This window comes from Lithobates pipiens, unplaced genomic scaffold (assembly GCF_037356315.1).
Source record: "Lithobates pipiens isolate NorthernLeopardFrog02 unplaced genomic scaffold, aLitPip1_a1.2 Scaffold_13, whole genome shotgun sequence".
Lineage (NCBI taxonomy): Eukaryota > Metazoa > Chordata > Amphibia > Anura > Ranidae > Lithobates > Lithobates pipiens.
The window spans coordinates 152,327,113-152,348,013 of NW_027507718.1; the positions used below are offsets into that span (position 1 = coordinate 152,327,113).

A 20,901-nucleotide genomic window follows, 5' to 3' on the forward strand; every position below is an offset into this window, starting at 1 on the left:
TTGCAGTGTAATTTTCATAAAATAATAATGAGTGCAAAAAGTAGCACTACTGTGCATTTTGTCCTCTAAGTGAAGAGAATCCAGTCATGCAAACATCCAAATCATTGCTTAGGGCAAAATTTGCTTTGTTATTGTTATGTAAAGACAAGAGGTAATTTTTAGACAATGCAAAGATAAAATAAAAAAATAAAAAAAGGATGAAATGTTAGGTTCTCCATTTTCCATAAATTAGTTACTCACCAAAGGCTCTTTTTGGCTGAACTAGGCGCAAAGTAAAAATCTCATTTTTTGGAAGTTCCCTTAACATCTTTGCCACTTCATAATGTCGGCATCCCACAATTGTCTGATCATTTATGGCTTCAATATTGTCACCAACATTCACAGTCTTCAACCTGTCAGTAATGCTTCCTTCCTTGATTCTCTAATTAGGACAGTAATAAGAGTAAAACAATTGATCATTTAAAAATACAAAACATCTAAGAAAATAACTTTATAACTGATGCACATTATCTTACTTTGTAAGTAAAGTCTTGTTTTAGATATCAGACCAACTTCATAGAAAACAAGATTGCAGTGCCACCTTTGTTCAATTACTAACACCATATATGGCAGGCACAAGGCCCAGTTCTGTCTCTCACCTTCTGCTTCCCGCTCCCACTGTCACTGTAAACACAGAAGCTTTCTATGTTTAGAGTGACAGCTTTGCTCTCAGTGGCTCCTGGATCTATTCAAACAGATCCCCACAGGCACACCTGTATCTGACAGAATGATCAAGTGAGGCAGAATTGAATACACTGGATCTATCAGCTTACAGCTGCCTCACTTCCGGTCTGCTGCTCCAAAGTCACCTGGCCCAGCCCAGTGCTTCTTTGTGGCAATTGTTGCTCATAGGGCAGTCCATTCAGGTTAATGGGCTGCCCTACATGTGACAAGCCAGTAGTCTCCAAAACGTAAACAAAACGCATGCGGGAATGTGAGTTCCCATTATGCAGAGATATAAACAAGGAGTGTCTCCATCTACTCCTTCTTATGTACTTGTATATAGATGGCCATACACTGTGCAATCTGATTGTAAAATCTCCTTTAGATCTACCATCAGCTATGTAGTTCCAGGGCCTGCTGCCTGCACAGTGAGGTCCTACAGCTGGGCCAGGTAGGAGTAAGAGATGCAAAGAATCTAGGGGGAGGGGGAATGAGGCCTGTGAAGGTATAGAGGGAGATGTGTGCAGAGATCAGAGCCCAGGTGGAGGGGTGGAAATAAGATGTTGTACAATGTATACAACACACCTCTGATTTCTGCATTCTGTATACAGTGTACCCCTAAACCCTGTACTCTGTATACAGCTCACCCCTAAACTCAGCACTCTGTTTACAGCGCACCCTAAACCTTTTACTCTGTATACAGCACATCCCTGAACCCTGCACTCTGTATACAGCACACCCTTGAACACTGCATTCTGTATACAGCGCACCCCTGAAATCTGCATGCTGTGTACCGTGCACCCCTGAACTCTGCACTGTATAAGCAGTGCACCCCTAAACCTTGCATTCTGAATGGAATGCACCACTAAATCCTGCACTCCTTATGTAGTGCACCGCTAGTGCACAACTGGCCCTTAGAGGGGCACCATACTGTTGATGTGGCCCACAAGGAAATTGAGTTGACACTCCTGACTTACACTTTTAAGACATTATAATGTGGTCTTGATTTCCAACAGACTCAGTGACCCTGTCACTACAGGGTCAAAACAGAAAAAACATACTTGTACAGAAAAGAGTCATTATATACTTATGTTTCCACTGGCCTATGTCATGAACGGCCATTGCTTCAAAGCCTGTATCTTAGAAATTACGTTGCCACGTTACTGGAAATAGCTTATGTAGTCCCTCCTCAATGTGTTTCGCTGTATGGTGCTCTCAGGAAGCTTAAAGCCACCAAATTGTTGAATACTTTTATAACCCGATCTTGTTCCTAATAACTGGATTCTCCCTAATGAAATGACTACCGCCTGTATGCATTGTGCTTTGGATAATACAATGGGCAAATAACTTACACAGTTAGCAGTGTTTTATTAAAAAAACAAAAAGCTATATATACATAACAAATGTCACACATAAATATACCTTTATCTCCCCAGACAAGAATATTCTCATATAGATACAACAATAACAGTATGATAGATTAAATTATAGTCAGGGAAACAATTTGTCAGAAGAAAACATCCAACCTCAGCCAGCAAATACATAAAGAGGTTGTCTGCACCAACATATCGCAACCACCGAAATTTTCACTATCCCTGATTACCGTAGACAAAGCAAAAAACATCATTAATAAACTGCGTGACAGTACCTCACCTATTGACATCATCCCCACAAAACTACTGAAAGAATGCTCCGACATCGTGGCTCCAACCATAACCCACCTCATAAACCGATCATTCCACGAAGGGATTGTTCCCAGCATCCTCAAACAAGGCATCGTCAAACCTCTACTCAAGAAACCAAACCTGGACCCTCAGTATCCAAACAACCGTAGGCCAATTACAAGCCTCAACACCATTTCTAAGATCATGGAGAAAGCTGTAGTACATCAGCTACAACTTCACCTGGATACTCACAAACTCCTGGACCCGCTGCAATCAGGCTTCCGCCCAGGTCATGGAACAGAAACAGCTCTCCTCAAGATTTGGGATGACGCCCTCGAAGCAGCAGATGACGGAGAGCCATGTCTCCTCGTACTGCTAGACCTAAGTGCAGCGTTTGATACAGTAGATCACAATACTCTACTCGTCCGACTCACAGAAGTAGCCGGAGTCCAAGACATAGATCTCCAATGGTTCGCGTCCTTGATAGGAAATCGGTCACAGACAGTGAAACTAGGAAAATTCCTCTCCGAAACTCGGGCAGTCACCTGCGGAGTCCCTCAAGGCTCTCCTTTATCACCCATTCTCTTCAACATTTACATTCGCCCACTCCTTCAAATCATCAGATGCTCAGATCTCTGCTTCCACTCTTACGCTGACGACACGCAACTTTATTTTCGGATCAATAGAAAAAAAGATCACCAACAACAACTTGAAAACTGCCTCAAATCAAGAGAGGACTGGATGACCACTAACTCCCTCCAGCTGAACGAATCAAAGACAGAGCTCCTTATCTTACACCCAAATCATAAGCCCGCAACCAAAACCTCCTGGTCTCCACCAACCGTCTTTGGGCAGACTATCTCCCCAAAGACCAAAGCGAAGAGTCTCGGGGTTATTTTAGACACACAAATGTCAATGGATGTGCAAATTGGATCTGTAGTCAATGGATCTCACCATCTGCTGCGCATGCTTCGCAGACTCATCCCTTTTATCCCAAAGAATGACAAAGCAGTGGTAGTTGGAATAATCATTAATTCACGACTGGACTATGCAAACTCGCTTTACATAGGATTACCACAATATCAACTTGCGCGATTACAACTGATCCAAAACACGGCGGCAAGGCTAATAACAGGAAAAAAACCCTGGGAATCCATCTCTCCTTCGCTGAGGAGCTTACATTGGCTAACCGTAAAAAATTGGATCACGTTCAAGACCCTTTGCCTCACCCACAAATGCATGCATAGAGAAGCTCCGCAATACCTAATGGAGAAAATAAATCATTACACACCAAACCGCAGTCTTCGATCAGCCAACAAAAACCTCCTCCTCGTGCCCAAAGCCCGGTATAAATCCAAGGGGGATCGGAGATTCGCTGTCCAAGGGCCTCGGCTATGGAATGCTCTACCAATCAACATCCGCCTGGAAGAAAATCACCTGGCTTTTAGGAAAAAACTCAAGACCTTCCTCTTTTAGCAGATGATCAAAGCTCGCCACAGCACCTAGAGGTGATTCAGTTCGCATTGTGCGCTATACAAGTATTTCATTCATTCATTCATTCATAGTTTGAGATAGCAGTTTATTATAATACTTATTTTCTATTAAATATTTTTAATCTCTATTTTATGATCTACAAGGGGATTAATGTGATAATATGCCTAATAATAGGGTTTTGGTAAGAAAGTACTTAGAAAATTTGTCACAGGATAGTAAGAGTAGCATAGTCAGGCAGGTCGGGTCATCTACTGGCAGGATAAATCCGATTACAGAGGCAAAAGCATGGTCAGGGTAAAAAGTGGGTCAGAAGCCGTGGAACAGAATTAAATGGAGACGACGAGAAGATGTAGTCAAGGACAAACCAATATGTAGCACTGCCCGCTCGGGGGTTGCTTGGTAATGCATACCATGACCAGGTGAACTCTTCAGCCCCTCTGACACTCTAGGTTCAGACATATTGTGTATACTTTTAAATGACACACTGACACAAAACAAGTAGTTTCAACTCTCTCTGATTTTTACTTACTCAAGAAGAGAGGTTTAAATGAAGGATTATGCCACGTACACACGTAACAGACTATCCGGCGGACTTAGTCTGGTGGACTTTCCGAACGAGCTACTTGCCCACACATGGTACTTTTGCAGCGGACTAATACGGCGTACTAAGTCTGCCGGACTATCCGCCGTACTTTTGAAATGAACGGACTCGCTCACACACATGCGGAGGAAGGTCCGCTCATTTTAAGCGCGTCTCCAGGTAGCCGGGGCCAGTGAAGGAGGGGTTGCTGGCCCGTCACCTGGTATGGACTTAAAGGGGAATTCCTATGCTGAAAAATCGTCGTGGGGTTCCCCCCTAGGTCCATATCAGACTCTTATCCAAGCACGTTACCTGGCCGGCCAGGAAAGGGGGTGGGGACTAGCGAGCGCCCCCCCCTCCTGTGCTGTACCAGGCTGCGTGCCCTCAACATATGGGGGGTGCCTTGGGGAAGGGGGGCCGCGTGGCCCCCCACCCCAAAGCACCTTGTCCCCATGTTGATGAGGACAAGGGCCTCTTCCCAACAACCCTGGCCATTGGTTGTCGGGGTCTGCGGTCGGGGGGCTTATCGGAATCCGTGAGCCCCCTTTAATAAGGGGGCCCCGGATCCCGGCCCCCCACCCTATGTGAATGAGTATGGGGTACGATGTACCCCTACCCATTCACCCGTGCAAAAAAGTAAGAAAAAAAGAACACAACACACAAGGGTTAAAATAGTTGATTGCACAGCTCCGGGGGTCTTCTTCCATCTTCGGGGGTCTTCTCGCCAGACTCCTTCACCATCTTCTGCTCTTTTGCTAGCTCTTTCACTAGCGAAGGAGCCCGGCTTTCTTCTTCGCCGCCGCCCTCTTCTTCCGACTTCGGGGGTCTTGTCCCCCTCTTTGGGGGTCTTGTCCCCCTCTTCAGTTCTTCTTGCTGGGCCACCGTGCCTTCTTCTAGCTCTTTTGCAAGCGGTGGCCCGGTCTTCTGTCGCCGCTTCCACTGTCGCCGTCTTCTGTTCTTCTCTTCTGGAGATGTTGCCTCGTTGCTGTCTCCGGTCACTATGACAGGACATGCAGCGACTTATATAGGGGCATCACCGTATTATGTCCCCGCCCATTATGATGTCACAGTCCCAGAGGATGCTGAAACTGTGACATCATAATGCGCGGGGACATCATCCGGTGTTGTCCCTATATAAGTCGCCGCATGCCACGTGTCCTGTCATAGTGACCGGAGACAGCGACGAGGCAACATCTCCAGAAGAGGAGAAGAGAAGAAGAGAAGAACAGAAGACGGAAGCGGCAGCGACAGAAGACCGGGCCACCGCTTGTAAAAGAGCTAGAAGAAGGCACAGTGGCCCGGCAAGAAGAACCGAAGAGGGGGACAAGACCCCCGAAGAGGGGGACAAGACCCCCGAAGTCGGAAGAAGAGGGTAGCGGCGAAGAAGAAAGCCGGGCTCCTCCCCTAGTGAAAGAGCTAGCAGAAGATAGCGGAGGAGTCTGGCAAGAAGACCCCCGAAGATGGAAGAAAACCCCCGGAGCTGTGCAATCAACTATTTTAACCCTTGTGTGTTGTGTTTTTTTTTACTTTTTTTTACAGGTGAATGGGTAGGGGTACATTGTACCCCATACGCATTCACATAGGGTGGGGGGCCAGGATCCGGGGCCCCCTTATTAAAGGGGGTTCACAGATTCCGATAAGCCCCCCGCCCGCAGAACCCGACAACCACTGGCCAGGGTTGTTGGGAAGAGGCCCTTGTCCTCATCAACATGGGGACAAGGTGCTTTGGGGTGGGGGGGCCACGCGGCCCCCCCTTCCCCAAAGCACCCCCCATGTTGAGGGCACGCGGCCTGGTACGGCTCAGGAGGGGGAGGAGCTCGCTCATCCCCACCCCCTTTCCTGGCCGATTTTTTGGCGTAGGGATTCCCCTTTAAGTCCATACCAGGAGGCGTCGCTGGCCCCGGCCACCTGGAGACACGCTCAAAATTAGCGGACTTTTCTCCGGGCGGGAAAAGTCTGTTCATTTCAAAAGTACGGCAGACTGGCACACAAACGGCCGTACTGTCTGCCGAAATGCGAGTCCGGCAGACAGATTGGAGTGCAAAAATACTTTCTTGATCATACATCACGGGACACAGGAGCTTCATTTCATAGTGGGTTATATAGGCACCTCTGGTGATTGGACACTGGTTGACCCCAATTAAGGAGAATTCCTCCCCTATATAACCCCTCCCATATGGGAGGCACCTCAGTTTTTTCGCCAGTGTCTATGGTGGTTGGTCCCGTTCTTCATTGTGAGTAGTTGTATGTCTTACCTGGTTTCCACCACTAGAGGGAGTAAGAGCAGCCTGATGCATACTTTTTTTTTTAATTATTAATCTTTATTAAATTTTCACATTTATACAGACCACATTTTAAAATAACATTACCAGGGTTCAAATACCTCTTTCTTCCCTTCCGAGATCTGAGTTTTAGAGTTCTAGGAAGGGAAGGGGGACATGAAGATACATCCATACATCACATATAATTAGCAAAAAAAAAAGCACATTATCTAAACAGTACCATATCCCCCCTTCTCCTACCATCACTATTTTTGCAATTCCTACGTTTTTCCTATTGTTATAACCCCACCCCTCCCTCCCATCCTTTCTATCAACCCCGCCCCCCCTCCCCTCCCCTCTTATATATATATTGGTGCTTTTATCCTACAGTATAGCATAATTGTGTTATAATGATTCCTGAACCTTTAATGTACCCTACCCTACTCCTTCCCATTACCCATCCCCCCTCCCCCTCCCCTCTTCCCTTTCCTATCATGGTTTAAACTGGGGTATGCATCACTTCTATCCACTCTCGCCAGTTCCTATTAAACTCCTTTAGGTTATTTCGTTTTGCATATACTGCCCTCTCCTTACATAGATAGTCATTTACCGCCCTTGTCCAATCCTCTACTGTATGGGGTAGCTTTGATTGCCATCTCCTAGCTATCATCCTTCTAGCTTGAAATAAACATCTTAGGATTGCCGTTGTTGTTCCCTTCCTTTCTACTTCCTCCTCTCTGTAACCTAAAATGCACACTATGGGATTTAACTCTATTACCGCCCCAAAGACCCTACTTATTATCTTTACCACTCCTTCCCAGTATCTAAATAATTTGGGACATTTCCAAAGCATGTGCATTAAATTCCCTGACCCCCCACACCTGGGGCAAAAGTCATCTGTTCTCTTACCAAATTTAAATAATTTCTGGGGAGTATAGTATGCTCTATTAATTACCATTAAATGGGAAATCCTCTGAGGAGGAGAGACCGAGACCTTTGGGCATGCCGCTAGGATATTTTTCCACTGTACTCGTGTTATATTACCTAGGTCTTGCTCCCATTTCCCTTTCTCAACCCTCCCTTTCCTCTCACTATTAATCTGTTCACCCAGCTGGGCATAGAATTTAGATATTAATCCTTTAGTGGGTCCTGCTTGTGCTACTGGGTATAGCAAGGGCATTTCCTCCCATGTTAATAACAGGTTTCCAAACTGGGTCCTTAAAGCATGCCTCACTTGTATATAGGCATAGAATGAATTTTGTGATATCTTAAATTCTCTTTGCAGCTGGTCGAAGGATTTAATACCCCTGCCGCCATATAGATGGCTTAGCCTTACAATGCCACATTTTTCCCAATCTGCAATTTTTCCAACCCGCCATATTTCCTGTAGCTTCTTATTGTTCCATAGAGGCGTATACTTTGTTATTTCACTATATCCCATTTTTTTTTTAACTGTACCCCATAGCTTTAACATCATTTTTACTGTAGGGCATCTACACTGGAATGAGTCCACTTCCAGGGTCTCAATCAGGGTACTATGTGGGGAGCCTGTTAATACTAATCTCCCATTTGGGGTTCCTCCGTTCTTCTCATCGATCCCCCCTAGCTGTTGTAATTGGGACGCCCAAAAATAGCACTCCGGATAAGGGACCGCGAATCCTCCTTCCTCTCCCGGTAGCTGAAGCATCCGCAATCTCAATCTAGCCTGTCCTCCCCTCCATATTAGCTCCCTAAACAGCATCTCGATTTTATCAAACCAGCTTTTGTTAATCCATATTGGGGCATTGTGTAATATGTATAAAAGTTGGGGCATCCATATCATTTTTATCAGATTGCATCTGCCAGCGACCGAGAGAGGCATTCGTTTCCATATAGCAATTTTTTGTTTAAACTTAGCCAATAATGGGACTAAGTTATGACTTATATATTGCTTAGGATCCCTTGACAAGGTTACTCCCAGATATTTCAACTTATCCACTATTGGCATTTGGGGGGTTCCCAGGGCCGTTTGCTGATCAATTGGGTCCAAAGGGAGACATTCCGATTTTTCCCAATTTATCTCCAGCCCAGTGAAGCCTCCAAACCCTTGCACCAGTCCCATTGCCCTTGGTAGTGAGTATCTCATATCCCCTAAGAACAATAGGATATCGTCTGCATAAAGTGAGATTTTTTCCTCTCCAGTTTTTCTTACAAAACCGACAATATCCCGGTTTGCTCTAATTGCACATGCCAGGGGCTCTATGGCCAATGCAAAGAGCAGGGGTGATAATGGGCACCCCTGCCTCGTCCCTCTCCCCAACTCTATTTTCCCGGATAACTCATTATTAATTTTTAGTCTCGCACTAGGTTTGTCATATAGCATCCTAATCCATCCTATAAAGGAAGGACCCAGGCCAAATTTCTCCAAAACTTTCCATATATATCCCCATTCTACGCTATCAAATGCTTTCCTTACATCCAGTGCCACCACTGCACCCGGAGTATCGTTATCCATTGGGACCTGCAAATTCAAAAAGGCTCTTCTAATATTTATACTCGTTGACCTGTTGGCTATAAACCCTGTTTGGTCCATATGGACCAATCTTGCTATGACTCGATTAAGCCTAGTCGCTAATACCTTGGCCAGTATCTTTGTATCGGTACACAGGAGAGAGATTGGCCTATACGCTGCAACATCTAAGGTGTCCTTCCCTTCTTTGTACAACAGGGTTATAACCGCCTCCATCATTGATGGAGGCAATTTACCCTCCCCATATGCTCCTCTTAACATCTCCAGGAGTTCAGGAATCAGTATCTCGCCAAAGTTTTTATAGACTTCAATCGGTAGTCCATCCGGCCCAGGCGATTTCTGATTTGGCATACTCGCAACTGCTTCCTGAAGTTCTTTCAAAGTTATTGGGGCTTCCAGTTCCTCTCTTTCTTCTTGTTTCAAACATGGTACCTCTAATTGACCTAAAAATGCTTCCATTTGCTCATCCATCCCCACTTTTTGTGCAGTATATAGGTTTTTATAATATCCTTCAAATGCTTGGCAAATACTCCCCGTTTCTGTTATAACCTTTCCCTCAGATATCCTAATCGCCGAGATTGAGGAAGGACCCGAGTTATTCTTCACCAGTTGTGCCAACATTTTTCCCACGCTTTCCCCTTCCGCGAAGAAGGCTTGGCGTTGGAACATATGCTGAATCTCTGCTTTCTTTAGGGTTAATAACCTAAGTTCTTCTTGTTTATCTAACCAGATTTTTTCTTTGCCCTGCGTGGGGTCACTAATAAAATCTCTTTCAGCCTCTAACACTTCTCTCCCTATTTGTACCTCCTGTTCCCTAGATTTTCTGTTTATTTTTGCTATTGATTGGATCATAAGGCCCCTTAAGAAAGCTTTCAGAGTATCCCACAGGATCCCCGATGTTACTGTACCCCGGTTATTTTTTAGAAATTCTTTTAATTCCCACTGAATACTCTCAGGGCATTCTTCTGTCTCTTTTTTTATCAGTTCTAACCAGAGCGGGTTCACTTTCCACAACCTCTGTACCTTACGTTCTCTCATTTTTAATACTGCTGTCACTGGGGAATGATCTGAAATCCCCCTGGGCTGATATTCAACCTTTTCCACCATTTGTAAGGCCAGGTCATTCCCCAGTATCATATCAATCCTGGATAACGTAGTATGTGTGGACGAGTAGCAACTATACTGCCGAACTCCCGGGTTCCCAGTTCTCCATAAATCCCGTAATCCTACTTCTTCCAGGTACTGTCCCAACCTCCCCTGCCAAGCTGGTTCCGCCAGTGTTTTTTCTGGGAATCTATCAATTTTAATATCCAATACCGTGTTGAAATCCCCTACTATTATTATAGGGACACCATCTATCCCCACTAAAAATTCCTGTAATTTAAAAAGCACTTCCATTTTAAATGGTGGAGGGATGTAGATGTTTGCCAGCATACATTCTCTATTTTCAATTAGGCACTGTAAGAAAATGTATCTGCCTTTTTCATCTAAGCTAACCCGTTTGCATACAAAATTCACCCCCGTTTTTACCAAGACACTCACCCCTCTACTATATGTCGAATAAACAGAGTGATATTGAAATTGATATTTTCTGCTCTGCAGCCGGTATATTGTATCTCTATTTAAATGGGTCTCCTGTATGCAGAGCAACTCTACTCCACATCCCTCCAACAAGGATAGCACAGCTTTTTGTTTCAGCCGCGTCCCCAGACCCCTCACATTCCAGGAGCCTATCTTAATTTTACCATCCTGCATAGCCATAAACAAATAAAGAGGAGAAAAAGAAAAAAAAAGAAAAACCTAAGGTAGTAAAGAAAGAGAGCGAAATAACCAGTCTACTGATGACACTATTGAGAACCATTTGTCTCCCAGTACCCACCAACTCCCCTCTAACTTCTTTTATTACCTTATACCACACTCCCCATATATTACTCCCTTGTATGATAACAAATTTATTAGGCGTCACCATTAACTCGTATGTTATGTGTCTTTGAATATACATTATACTATATGATTGTTTATTACCATTTTCCCCCTTGTGACCAATACATTTTCCTTGTTTTTTACCACCCCAAGTTTTACCACCCCACAGTTTGTGTCCTTTTTTGCTTTGAGTTATTTCCTGTACTCCATTTATTAGTGCATACTTATATATTTTTTTCCCCCTTCGACCTCCCCCCTATTTTCCCTACTACACCCACCCCCTCTCCCCCCTTTCTACCTCCCTCCCGCCCCTCCTCCACCTTCCTAGGTGTTACCCTAGGGGCTATTAGTGACCTTATACCACTCTCTTCACAACCTATTTACCACCCTCACCTAGTGCGCTCGCCGTGTATTACCTCCCTCCCACCCCCCTCCCATACAGACACAGACAGCACGCACCCAGAAAAGAAAAAAAAAAAAAAAAAGAAACCCCAAAAACACACATACTTCATCCCCCCCTCTCCTTCTATCTTCCCATCCCACTCCGTACTAGAAACCCCAGCAACTACAACTTTTCTTTATTTTCTTCTATCCATTTTTCCACTTCTATCGGGGAACTAAAAACCTGAGTATGTCCTAGTGCATTAATCCGTAACTTTGCAGGATAAAGCAGAGCATACGGCACCCTGAGCTTCTGTAACCTGCGTTTCACCTGGAGGAACTCTACCCTTTTTCTCTGAAGTTCTGGGGAAAAATCAGAATATAATGAAATTCTAACACCCTTATACAATACATTCCCCATTTCCCTTGCCTTCCGTAATAATACCACTTTATCTTTATAGTTCAATAACTTCATTAATAATGGCCTAGGACGGCCCCCCTCCAATGGTGCTCTAAAGGGTACCCTATGCGCCCTCTCTATTGAGAACGCTGTTGAAAAAACATCCCTCCCAAACAGTTCAACCAGAAGATGCTCCATAAATTCAGCAGGGTTTACACCCTCACTTTTTTCCGGAAGTCCCACTACTCGCACATTGTCCCTCCTGAGCCTATTTTCCATTTCGTCCATTCTTGTTCTATATCCGCCGAACTGCTCCTTCAGGCTTTCTATTTCTTTAATTAGGAATGTTGTATCGTCTTCCAATCTGCTAGTCCTTAACTCAAGTTCTGTCGTCCTTTCCACCACTTTCTGTAGGTCTTGCCTTACCAGCATTAGATCTTCCTTCACTCCCTTCATTTGATTACAGAGTTCTTTCAGTGAGATGTTACATGCGTTTATGGCCAATAACACGTCCTTAATTGTTGGCTCTTTTTCTAACGGAGGAGAGTCACCCGTTGTGATCTCCATATTCTGTTCCCCTGCACCCGCTTTTTTATTAACTGAGCATTTGGCCACTGCTCCGGCCTGCGTATTAATGTTAATGTTCGATTGACCCATGCTTTTCCTTTCAGATATTTCTCCATGCTGCCCCTTTGTCTGCCCTTTTTTTGGAGGGGTCTGTGATGACTGTGCAGGGTTATGAGCATATTGTTCTAATTTAGCTGCTGTGGTAGACTGTTGCGAGCTTTTTTCCCCTCTTTCCTTTGCAGAGCGCAAGTGCTGCATCTTAATTTCCTTTTCTCGCCCCCTTCCACAGAACAGTCCTGGATATATCGTATTTTAATATATTTTTAACTTTTTAACCCAGCCGCCCCTCGCTCAGTTGATCGCTTAGTGCAATATTAGCCGTATCTTATAACCAGTTCTCCAGTATTCACTTCATGTATCACCAAAACTTCCTGTTTTAATGCTTCACAGCAGACATTTATTTGCACGCACTTAGTTCAGATACCGTTCAACCAATTGATTTTTAGAGCAGCCACCATCCCTCAGTTAATCAATTAATGCGATACTGATCTTATCTTATAGTCAGTCAGTCCACAAGCACTCCATTCACATATCACAGACTTCCTGGTTCGCTGCTTACAGACGTTCGTTTTTACAGCAGGTACTTCTTTGCTTATACTGCCTGGGTTATCATTCGTTCGTCTTAGAGCACAAAACGAAGCAATGAGTTCCAGGGAACAAGAGCTATAGGTCCTTCTCACCCCCGGCCGGCGCCCTCTTGTTTACTTGTTACCAGTTCTCAGGCATCGCTATGTCCACAACTTGCTCTGCCAGACCTCCACCTGCTATGCCCCTCACACCTCCGAATTCTTCCCCCCCCCCGCAATCCTGCCGCTTACCTCCTTCCTCCTATCGCGGCTTACTGGAGAGCGGGAGGGCCTCTTGGTGTCCACAGTGTGCGGCGTCTCTTCGGCAGGGTTCAAAAGCGTTCGGCTTGGTCGGGGGTACTCGTGCTTCTTTGGCCGTGCTCGCTGGGGTTCAAGACCCGGAAGTAAGCGTGGATCTCCGAGGGCTCGGCACGATCGTACAGTAATGCGCTGTCACTCCTCCTCCCGTCCAGCTTCAATGTACAGCTCCAGCCCACCGCACGCTACGTCCGACCGTGGCACTAAGCGCTCCACGCTCTCATCAAGGGGGTCTGGGAGAGAGTCACACACGGCGTCTCACATCTCTCACTCACTCCATCTTGCACATCCGGTCACGCCCCCCCCCCCATGCTCTGATGCATACTTACATGCCTTTCAGTACACACGCTCAGTGAAGCCTGGTTCTCCAGCTGTCTCATGTCTCCACTACAATCCCTGCCACAACAAGGTAACACAGGGGTCCCACATAGTCTGGGGGTCCCACGCAGCTCCGGTGGAGTTATCCTTTCCCCCCCTGGATACCGCGGTCCTCGTGCACGCGCGCAGGCGCGTTCCCGGCCTAATGGAGGAGGGGGAGTGTGGTTGTGAGCCGTGCACCTCAATGTGCACGGCGCTGTACTGCGCAGGCGCCAGGCGGCAGTTTTAAAAAGCCCAGAGCGTCAGGGGGCTGTAAGTGGAGACACAGGAGCTGTGGGCAGTAAGCATCCGTGGGGATTGGATCCAGGCAAACCTTAGACACCTACTCAGCATCAGGTTGTGCAGTTTAAGCATATATATTTATTGTGAGACTTTAAGCACAACAGTGATTGCACTTGTACTAGTACTAGTACCTGTACCTCTGCTTTGTAGCTTAGTACTAGTACCTCAGCTTTGTAGCTTAGGACTATGTCTCCTCGTAAGAGGGTCACATGCTCTTCTTGCTCCTCCTCATCCGCCCCGGGACCATCCTCCTCTGACTCCTCCTCAGACTCCTGTTGTTGACTTATCTCAGATAGAATAGCCCCCCCTGGGAATTCATCCAGCATTGCGACTTCCTCATCTTCCCGCTCCTGCTCCTCCACAGCTAAAGAAGGCATAAGGTACCATGTCACTGATGGCGCCATAGCTGCGACTGACCAGTTTGGTGATCTCCTCAAATGGCCGCAGAAGTCTGCATGCGTCGTGCACAAGCAGCCACTGGCACGGTGAAAAAACCCCCAGCTCCCCAGAACTTGTTCTGCCGCAGAGTTCATACAGGTAGACGTTAACTGCACGTTTCTGCTGGAGCAGCCTATCAAGCATATAGAAGGTTGAGTTCCATCGCATTGGGCAATCGCAAATAAGACATCTGACCGGCAGATTGTGTCGCTGCTGAATGTCAGCAAGGCGAGCCATGGCCATGTAAGATCTTCTAAAATGGGCCAAGATTTTCCTTGCCTGCCGCAAGATGTCCTGGACCCCAGGGTATTTGACAACGAATCGCTGCACGACCAAGTTGAAGACGTGTGCCATGCATGGCATGTGCGTAATTTTGCCCTGTTTCAATGCGCTAAGCAGATTGGCACCGTTGTCACACACCACTTTACCAACTGTCAAATTGAGCGGTGTTAGCCACTGATCTGCCTGTGAACGCAAAGCTGAAAGGAGTGCCGGGCCAGTGTGGCTCTTGGCTTCCAGGCACAACAGACGCAGCACGGCATGGCAACGTCTCACCTGGCATGTCGAATAGGTTCTGGGGAGCTTTGGTGGTGCAGCGGAAGAGACGCTAGCAGCGGAAAAGGAGGAGTCAGCCGAGGAGGAGAGGGAGGAGGATGGAGTAGGAGGAGGAGGAGAAGAAGAGCCAGGCCTGCATGCAATCCGTGGCAGTAAAACCAAATCTACACGGGTGCCACGGGTTACATGCTTGACATGTGCCATGTGCCGGCATCCTGGGAGCGCCAGATGTGACCGTACATGGTTGATGCCTCGCTCCTGATACATTCGCAGTCTGCTTTGTCCCTCCTGTGCAATGTATGTTATTCCTGCTTCTCCTCCCTATCTGCTGGTCCATATCTCCCTCTGAACTCCCCTCCTCTTCCTCTCTTGTGGGCACCCACGTGACATCACTAGACACGTCATCATCGACGTCACCTTCCCCACCACTATAAGTAGAGATCTCGGAGTAGGCAGCAACTAAAACCTCCAGTACATTTTAGTTGACCAAAATCTCCAGTACGTTTTAGTAGACTAAAATCATTTTAACTAATTTTAGTCGTCTCAAAATCAAAACGGTTTAGTTAAACTGTAATGCATTATTTGAGACATTTCTCCACAATTTCCAAACTCATTACATACTCCTGGAGTGAAAAATCGAATATGTTATTTATATTAAGGTTTGAACATACACTACAGACACAGATTTAACATCTTTAACCACTTAAGGACCGCTGTATTGCCATTGTACGTCATCGCAATGGCACAGGCAGGCACAAGCACGTACATGTACGTGCCTGCCTTCCAGCGGGTACGGCGGTCCGGTTTGCTGCAGAAGCGATCCGTGATGAGGGGATGGCCGTTGGTTTCTGGCCATCCCCTCTCGATCGCTCCTGGCGAATGAGAAGCTTCCTCCCCTGTGTAAATGTAAACACAGGAGGAGGAAGTGATGTCACACTCCTCGTGTCGGTCTTTTTGACCGGACAGCGCGGAGTGGAGACATACAAGTCTCAAGTAAGTGCACCAACAGTCCACTGACACATAGGTACACATAGGCACACATTTCACCCCAGTCACCACCCCATCACCCCCCCGATCGGCCCCCGCCCCCCCCCCCCCAGTCACAGTGTCACTAATTGCAGTGTTCATTTATTTACTGATCACTGCATTTAGTGTCAGTTGTGACTGTAAAAAGTGTCAGGGCAGCTAGTGTTAGGCCCCTTTAGGTCCAGGGTAGCCCCCTACCCCCCCTAATAAAGGTTTAACCCCTTGATTGCCCTCCCAGTTAACCCTTTCACCCCCTTTTACCAGTGTCACTAAGCGATCGTTTTTCTGATCGCTGCATTAGTGTCACTGGTTCCGCTAGGAAGCTAGTTTTTTTTTTAGGTTCAACGTCAGGTTTTTATAGCGTTAGGTACCCCGAAATATAACCTAATAAAGGTTTTAACCCCTTGATTGCCCCTAGAGTTAACCCTTTCACCAGCGGTCGCTGTATAAGTGTCACTGGTGACGCTGGTTAGCCAGTTAGTTATTTAGTTATTTAGGTTCCCCGTCAGGTTTTTATAAAGCTTAAGGTACCCCCATATAAATACCCAATAAAGGTTTTAACCCCCTGATTGCCCTTAGTTAACCCTTTCACCAGTGATCACCGTATAAGTGTTACGGGTGACGCTGGTTAGGTAGTTCGCTTTTTATAGCATTAGGGCACCCGCCATTTATTACCTAATAAAGGTTTAACCCCCTGATCACCCGGCGGGTGATATCAATTCGGTTTTAGGGTCAGAAAGGGTCTGCGTCGCCCCAGGCAGTGCTAGGTTAGTGCCAGTACTGCTAACACCCACGCGCAAAGCATACACCTCCCTTGTATCTGATCAGATCAGATCTATACTAGCGTGCCCAGCAATTTAGGGTTCTAAAAAAACGCATTGTTAGCAGGATCAATCCAGATACCTGCTAGCACCTGCGTTTTTCCCCTCCGCCCAGCCCAGCCCACCCAAGTGCAATATCGATCGATCACTGTCACTTACAAAACACAACACACATAACTGCAGCGTTCGCAGAGTCAGGCTTGATCCCTGCGATCGCCAACAGTTTTTTTTGTAGCGTTTTATACAGTCGCTGACAGGCTAGGTGCTTTTTTACCTGTGAGTCTCACTAGTGTACCCCTAAATTTAGAGCCCAAAATGGCAAAGCGAAGGTACACTAGTGAAGAGGCCTACACGTTTTTGAGCATGACAGATAGTGAAGAGGAAGACACTGATCTGTCAGATTCAGGCTCAGAATACGAACCTGTAGAGGACAGAAGAGGTCCCTGCTAACGTCAGGCGTACCCGACCCCGATCTTCTGATGTTGTTGAGGTGCAGGAACCGCAAGTCCCTCGTATGGAGTATAGAGCCAGTACTAGCGCCGCTCATCCTTTTGGTGAACTGGCAAGCACCAGCGGCCTAGTACACCCTGGACGTACATCCAGAACTGCAGTATCACGTGGTGACGTGGCGAGTCCCATAAGTGCAGTTCAAGCTGGCGAGGTGGCAAGCACATGTAGTGTCCCGCTGCCACCAAGAAGAAGACGAAGACAGGCCCGTCGTTCCCATAGTGCCCTTCCTGCAGAATTCGCCTATCCTGATTGGGTGCCCACCACTTGTGCAGCACCAGTACTTCCCCCATTCACTGCCCAACCCGGTATTCAGGTGGATACAGATGATTTTACGCCACTTGATTTTTATTCTCTGTATTTCACCGAAGATCTCTATAGATCTATTGTGGACCAAACCAATTTATATGCTGGTCAACACATCGCCGCTAATCCCCAGTTGCCTTCCCTTGCCAGAGATTGGAAACCAGTTACGGTTTCCGAATTTAAGACCTTTCTGGGCCTTTCCCTCAACATGGGCACACATAAATTCATGACGTTGCGGGCTTATTGGTCCACGCATCTGACTGACCACATGCCTGTGTTCTCTAACTCCATGTCCAGGAAACGATACGAGCAGATCTTGCGGTTCATGCACTTCAGTGACAATGAACTTTGTCATCATCGTGGAGACCCTGAATACGATCGGCTCTACAAAATTCGGCCCATCATAAACCACTTCAACCAACGTTTTGCAGACTTGTTTACTCCCCAAAAAGTTGTCTGCGTTGATGAGTCCCTGATTAAGTTTCATGGTCGCTTGTCATTCAAACAGTACATTCCCAACAAGCGTACCAGATACGGGGTCAAGCTCTATAAGTGCTGTGACAGGGCCACAGGCTATGCATGGAGCTTTATGGTTTATGAGGGTAAAGATAGTTACGTAGAGCCGGAGAACTGCCCTGACTACATAGGAAGCGCTGGCAAGATAGTGTGGAACTTGGTGTCACCCTTATTCGGAAAGGGGTACCACTTGTACGTGGACAATTATTACACCAGCGTGCCACTGTTTAGTCACTTGTTTGAAAATCAGATTGGAGCATGTGGCACCGTGCGACCTAATCGCCGGGGCTTTCCCCAGCGGCTTGTAGATTCCCGTCTTAGGCTGGGGGAGAGAGCCTGCTATCGGTGTAATAATTTGCTCGCTATGAAGTGGAGAGATAATAAGAATGTTTTCTTTCTTACCTCCCTTCATGCAGACACGACAGTCCAAATTTCTACGGCGACTGGTATTGTGGAGAAACCCCTCTGTGTCCACGAATATAACAAAAATATGGGAGGGGTGGACCTCAATGACCAGATGTTGGCGCCGTATCTAGCTTCCTGTAAGGCCAGACGCTGGTACAAAAAAGGGTCTGCTTACTTATTTCAATTGGCTTTGCTGAATGCTTTTGTGCTATACAAAACTTCAGGCGGGACTTTAACCTTTCTTTTCTTCCAAAGAGAGGTTGTCACAGAGCTTCTGTATCCAGACAGTTCTGCACCTCACCATTCCCAACCAAATGCAGTAAGCCGGCTGCATGAGAGGCATTATTCTTATGCCATCCCGAGTACCCCTACCCAACGAGCCCCCCAAAAAATATGTTGTGTCTGTACCAAGCGCGGATTTAGGCGTGACACCCGTTGTTATTGTCCACGCTGTCCTGGCAATCCTGGTCTTTGCCTTGGTGAGTGTTTTGAATGCTACCACACACTAGTAAAGTATTAGCGTAGGGTACAGCATTTCATAGGCTAGGCACACTAACACAGAGTCTCCCAAGATGCCATCGCATTTTGAGAGACCCAAAATGTTACAGTTGTTACAGTTAAAAAAAAAAGTGTATAAAAAAATAAATAAAAAAAAAGTAAAATAAAAAAACCAAAAAAAATATAAAAACCAAAAATAGTTGTCGTTTTATTGTTCTCTCTCTCTCTCTCTCTCTCTCTCTCTCTCTCTCTCTCTCTCTCTCTCTTCAATGGGAGGCGAACTTCGCAAACCTATAGGTCAAATTTGCAGCCACAAAATAATTATTAGCTGTGCAAACATAGTCCCACCACATGGCCAATGACATAACACATGTATGAGGTGAATCTGGGATCGACAACTACAAGCATTCTTTTTTTTATATGGGAAATTGTTGTGACAATTCAGGACTGTGGAGCGCATGAAGGCAATGCAGGAGAGGGAAGGTCAGGGCCCAGGGTAGGCAAAGAAGAGGGTGCAGGAGATGATCACCAGCAGTGTGACATACAGCAATGACACCTGCACCGTGATAGAGTCATCTGACAACAGCACCGTGATAGAGAGCACTGACATCAGCAGCGTGACATAAAGCACTCACACCAGCACCGTGATATACAGCACTGACAGCAGCACCGTGATAGAGAGCACTGACATCAGCACCGTGATATACAGCACTGACACCTGCACCGTAAGCAGCCCCAGGAGAAAGTCAGCATAGCACAGGGATGGTGGGAGCCCCTCATAATGAGCAGCATAAGGAGTAAGTCAGCACAGCACAGGGATGGTGGGAGCCCCTCATAATGAGCATAGCACAGGGATGGTGGGAGCACCCTAAAATATGCACAGCAGAGGTACAGCCCCAGGAGGAAGTCAGCACAGCACAGGGATGGTGGCTTTCTGTTTCAGGTTGAACATGAGTTTGACTCAAACATTGGCTGTTCGCCCGTTCGTCAAAAACCAAACATTATGGGCTGTTCACGCCAACTTTGAATGGCGCGTAATGACCCATAATGCACTGCGGGAGCATAGTGCATTGCTGTATGATGATTGGCCATAGCATGCACCATGACCTGCATGCTTTGGCCAATCACAGTGCCTTCAGCTAAGAGAGCCATAATTAGCCAAAGGCAGGGTGGACTCTGGGGGACTAAGTCCACGCCCACACACTATATATATATATATATATATATATAACTGCACATCAGCCTTGTGTAGTGTGTCATTGCAGGCATGGACAGAGAGCGAGTGTCATGTAGATTGAGCATTATTGTATTTCTGTCAGGGCTGGCTTAGCCCTTCCTCCTCTGGGCTGGCCACTCACTCAGCTGTCGGCTAATTGCCAGCTCTCCTCTCTTTCCACAGATACCAGCTGTTCCCGATGATGCTCGTCTGACCTGCCTATTTAAAGCCTTACAGCTCACTATTTCCTTTGCCTTCGCGTTGGTCACATCACAAGGAACCATCTCCTGCTGTTTGTTTCAAGACTGGCTTGCTGACATCCATCCTGCTTGCAGTTGCTCTCCTTGGATCCCTGACTTCTGAACTGGCTGATTACCTGATCTGGTTTATGAACTTTGGACGGGCTGACTACCCGATCTGACTACTAGACTCTGGCTATGCTTGATTATGCTTTTTTCTATTTACCTTTTTATTTTTATTAATAAACAAGTGTGATTTGATTGTACTTCTGTCTCAGTTTGTTTCATG

At 46.4% G+C, this 20,901-nt stretch overlaps 1 protein-coding gene across 1 annotated transcript in view; it reads right to left on the reverse strand.

The window, feature by feature from the left end:
- Positions 1–20,901, reverse strand: part of GIPC3 (GIPC PDZ domain containing family member 3) — a 1,281,857-nt gene that overhangs the window by 901,080 nt on the left and 359,876 nt on the right. The window contains exon 3 of the mRNA XM_077475734.1: positions 241–421. Within this exon, the coding sequence (XP_077331860.1) occupies positions 241–421 (181 nt within the window). The remainder of the gene's footprint in view (positions 1–240; positions 422–20,901) is intronic.